We start from the raw sequence: 4729 nt of genomic DNA on the forward strand, positions 1-4729 counted from the left end.
CATGCATAGGAGTGGGAAGAATACCCCTTGGTTCATCAGACGATTTGGTATAGCCGTATAATTCCACCGGACGAGAATCACCAAGGATGATAGAAGGGAATCTCTTACACGCCAATACAAGATCTTTCTTAACTTGGTCATCAGATTTCTTATCAATAAAATCATCAACATTATCATACTCCATCAAAGCTGCAACCTGCGCAACAGGGTAAGTAAACCACAACAATCTGAAACGCATAGAGAGACATGAATGAACACACCAATAAAGAAACGAACAAAACTTGGATTTGAACCTTGGTAATCAGCTTGGACTGGTTTTCGAGCCGAGCAGTGGCATACTTCTCAACTTGTTCGAGAATATTGTCAGAAAATTTATGCTTTGAACGATAAGATATGTTCCAAACTTTGGAGAAGAAGAACTCACTCAACCTACAGAACCACCAGCTTGATTCAGAAGAACAACAAAAGGAAGAGAAATAAACTCAAGAGAAAATGATGAGTTAGTGTGACAAGAGAGAGAGAGAGGAGAGTACCTCATTCGATTCCAGTTTCCTCTCTGAGCTTGGATTACAATCACACTACGCAATCTTCTACCAGCACAACACTGAAGACAATTTTCCAAAAAAAAATTAAAAAATAAAGACATTGAGAGATACGTTCTCCTAAGAAGCACAATCCTAAATACAAGAGCGAGCGAGAGAGTACCATGCCACAGGGTTGCACCATGGATAAAGTCACTGCCGCCATTGTAGATCAAAACATGGCTTTCCTAAATGATTTCCGAAAGGGTTTGTGAGGCTAATTACAGACAAATCAAAATCGAGCGATAAATTTGGATTGAGCAAACAAAGGATTAGAATTGGGTATTATGGCTCGACTTCGCTGGAAAAAAAGGACTTCAAATTCCTAAGTTCCTGAGCACGAATCGAGTTAAAGTTGGAGTCTTTGGACAGCTTCGAGCCTTTTGAGAGAAATAGAGTGGGGAAGAAGGGACTAGAGGGTTTAATTTTGTCTTAAATCTTCAATTAGATTGCTTACTGTATTGTATTTAACAACTAAGTTATAACTTGAGTCTTCCATCATGTATGGCCAATTTTATGGTTTATTCTGATTGATTCATCAAAACTCATAATCAAGTTTGGAAATTGTTAATATAAATGGGATAATTATGAAGAAGACTCGTAATCATGTCTTATGAAAATTATACTAGCATTTTCTCTTATCCACACTTGTTGGATTCTTTAACTAATTCCAGTGAGTTGGAAATTGCAAGACCATTGTTGATTTGGAGTATTCTAGTTTAACCTAGATTAACTTTTAAGTGTATAAGATATGTAACAGATTTTGAATAGATTAGATTTTGATTCTTTATCTAAGAACTGGTTATAAGCAGATGACAGAATAGGTGGACTGTAATAAAAATATGGTTCTAAAGGGTAAACAAATATGGTGAATTTTCAAGTTCCAAGAGAAACCATTACATAGAGAGATTCCAATATAACAGAGAACAAGAGAGACTGCTAGAGAGCAATGAAGACGAAGAAGAAGAAGAAGAAGAGAGTTACATGAAAACTCAGAGAGACAACATCATCATACAGAATAGGCAGAACACAATCAATGGTTTGCTGCTAAACAACTTGAGTATCAATTTTTTTTTTTTTTTTACTAAGACACTGCAGAGGAGACACCCACACATCTGGATGCACAGATACTATCACTCCTCATTAGACATGCAGACCGTTTTACCGGAGTTGCTCCTGCTTTGTCTACTTTTGTTGTCTTCTGTGACGATAACCCAGTTGCTGTGTTTGGAGTCTGTGGAGGTGTAACCACCACTAATGACGAAGACGTTTGGGTATGAACCGAATCAGAACCTTCGTCTTCTGATGAGCACACCCGTTCTCTGCAACCAACCCCAAACAGGTTATAAATAGCCTGATTCGCTTAAACTCCTAGTTGTTCAGTTTCAAGAAGTAACTAACAACTAACCTAGGGAGTGACGTGTACTTTCTCTGATGTGGTGGAGAGTTATGCTCCTCTTCATCGTCTTCGTGTTCTGCGAGTCGGGCAAACTCTTGTTTGAACTGATCAACCCCGCTGGACGTCAAGAATGATTTACAAAGATCAGACACAATTTCTTTTCTATGAAGAGCCAAGCTTATTTATTAAGAAATTGGGTCAAACCTCGGGTATAAAAAATGAGAGTTGACGTTCTCTTCTCCTTGTAAATACTCTTGCAACATCTGTGGATGATACTCCAAAATCTGTCTCATACAAACACAAAGAGAACAAAAAAGAGTTTTGAGAGATTCCTAAAACTCAAATAATTTTTCTTCAGTCTCTTAAGCATATATATATCCTTGACGGTTATTTTTTATTTACCTCTCGGTACATGAGCTCCCTCACATCATCCCGAGTCAATTTCCTCCTTTCGAACTCAAACTCGAGTTTCGAGATAGGTTGCCTCGAGGGTTCGTAGTCTACATTTGCCAATCCTTGAAAATACGGATCAGCCAATGCCTGAGGAAAGAAGAAACCAAAAGAGAATCATGAAAATGAATGTAAAAAGTGCACGAGAAAAAAAAAAAAAAAAACATTTCAGTGTGTTTTCCTGGTTACCTCTTCTGCAGAGGGACGGTCCTTTGGGTCAAAGGCGATCAAACGCTGAAGCAACTTCAGCGCCACAGGATCGATATTGGGGAATTTATGGGTGAAAGGAACAGGATCCTTTCTCCTCATGTTACCCAAATACTTTCTAGCCTTCTCATTCCGAATCTACAGATTCATTACAAACAACTTGATGACACACAAAGCTAAAAAAAACACACTTGCATCCAAAGCAAGTCTATCTGGGAGAGAGAAGCCTCTGTATTGGGACTTTAGTTAGCTTCCGGGAAAAATAAAAACAAAACAAACCCTGGATAGAGTTATCGGCGACGGCGTTCCAAGCAGATCAGTGACGAGTTCTAGCTGGTGCACCACGTTTTTGCCAGGAAACAAGGGTTTTCCAGTTAGCATCTCGGCAAATATGCAGCCAACGCTCCACATGTCAATCGCCGGAGTGTACTGCACAAACATACCAATTCCATAAGCTCACACATCACATTATATGTAAACGCAACAAGAGATAAGGATTTCAGAATTTTACGTTAGAGTAGAAGGAACCACAGAGCTCTGGCGCACGGTACCATCTTGTAGCAACGTAGTCCTTACAAAAGCAAATGACAAGATTGGTTACTTAGCGAAAGTATTGCGTTACAACAACACACATACCTCTCAGTTACAGAACAAAAAACTCAAACTTAGTATATTTAGCATATTTCAAGAACATATGAATTGGAACTAACTAACTCTGAAAGAGATAGAAAGATACACATACAGTCCAGAAAACAGCAGAAGGGGAATCAGTGAAGGAGACACGAGCAAGTCCTAAATCACAGATCTTGATTTTGCAATCAGCATTAGCGAGGATGTTCTTAGGCTTCAAATCTCTATGGAACACATGCGCTATATAAGTCACAAAAAACAACAAAGGGAGCCAGCAGAAGATTATGATCCAAAGTATAACCACAAAAATTTCAGATGAAAATGTAAAAAAAAAAGAGAGAACACAGTGAAAAGAGAGAGAGAGAGGGAACAAAGAAACCTTACCTGAGTGCATGAATTTTAAGCCACGAAGAAGTTGGTACAAGAAGAATTGATGATGCTGAGGAGTGAGGTCGTCATTTACCTTAAGAACGTGGTGAAGATCAGACTCCATCAACTCAAAAACAACATAGATATCTTTGAATTCCTTGCGGCAAGGAGGGAGCATGATATGTTTGATCTCGACGATATCAGGATGACGAAGAAGCCTGAGAAGCTTGATCTCTCTGAGGATACGGATAGCGTCTGAGACATGTTCAAAGACATTGGTCATCTTCTTGATGGCAACTTTGCCTCCCGTGTGAGGACATTCCGCAGAAGCAACAACTCCGTAGCTTCCTTTGCCCACAACTTCTTGGATCTGATATTGGCTTGCTTCACCATACTCCGTGAAAAACTCTTTCTCCAACATAGTTATTGATCTTATTTCACTGCTCCCAACAACATTTTAAAAAATCTTCTTTAGAACAAACAAAAGTTTTTTTTTAAAAAACGTTATTTCAGGCTTTCAGCTAAATCCCTAGATCCAATTTACAAACTTTAATCATTAGATCAAAACCAGAGGACAAACCCAGAAATATCAGATCCTGAGTAACACAATACCTAGTCCTAGATCAATTGCTATATTTCACAACAAGGAAGAACCCTAATTTTACCCAGAAAAGGAAATGAAAAGAAAAAAAAAAGGACAAACCTTTAAGATTATTATCTTGGAAGAAAGAGAATAATTTTCCACGAAGCTGCAGCAAACGATTATGGTCTGAAATTATAAAAAAAAAGCAACGGGTACACACGCTTTTTATATATAAATCCGCTTCAAGACAAAACAGCTCATTTCAGTTTTCGCCGATTACTCTCTTAAATTAAACACCTTTTAATTATGGATTAAAAATAATAGTTAAACAAGTTGCCTCAAATAAAATAAATAAATAAAAGTTGGATAAGACAAAAAAGAAATCCTGAAAAGGACTCTTTTTTTGCTGAAATAATCTGACAGGGGATTATAAATCAGAAATAATGAGTTTTTTTTTTAATCACTGTAATAATTTTAAAATAATGGAATTATAAAGAATAGAGAAGGAAA

General features: G+C 37.6%; 2 protein-coding genes across 2 annotated transcripts in view; both read right to left on the reverse strand.

Moving 5' to 3' along the window:
* Positions 1-1029, reverse strand: part of LOC104714868 (ATP-dependent DNA helicase homolog RECG, chloroplastic) — a 12111-nt gene extending 11082 nt beyond the window's left edge. Inside the window, exons 1-4 of the mRNA XM_010432340.2 lie at positions 706-1029; positions 534-604; positions 294-429; positions 6-196 (exon numbers count right to left, since the gene is read on the reverse strand). Coding sequence (XP_010430642.1) covers positions 6-196; positions 294-429; positions 534-604; positions 706-747 — 440 coding nt within the window. The 5' untranslated portion in view covers positions 748-1029. The remainder of the gene's footprint in view (positions 1-5; positions 197-293; positions 430-533; positions 605-705) is intronic.
* Positions 1425-4500, reverse strand: LOC104710072 (mitogen-activated protein kinase 17). Its single transcript, XM_010426611.2, has 10 exons — positions 4340-4500; positions 3652-4076; positions 3380-3507; positions 3149-3208; positions 2917-3066; positions 2620-2775; positions 2383-2520; positions 2185-2264; positions 1990-2097; positions 1425-1903 (listed from the first exon to the last, which is right to left on the reverse strand). Exons 2-10 carry the CDS (start codon positions 4055-4057, stop codon positions 1666-1668), a joined length of 1464 nt encoding a protein of 487 aa, XP_010424913.1. The 5' UTR covers positions 4058-4076; positions 4340-4500; the 3' UTR covers positions 1425-1665.

Source organism: Camelina sativa, chromosome 9 (assembly GCF_000633955.1).
Source record: "Camelina sativa cultivar DH55 chromosome 9, Cs, whole genome shotgun sequence".
NCBI classification, from domain to species: domain Eukaryota; kingdom Viridiplantae; phylum Streptophyta; class Magnoliopsida; order Brassicales; family Brassicaceae; genus Camelina; species Camelina sativa.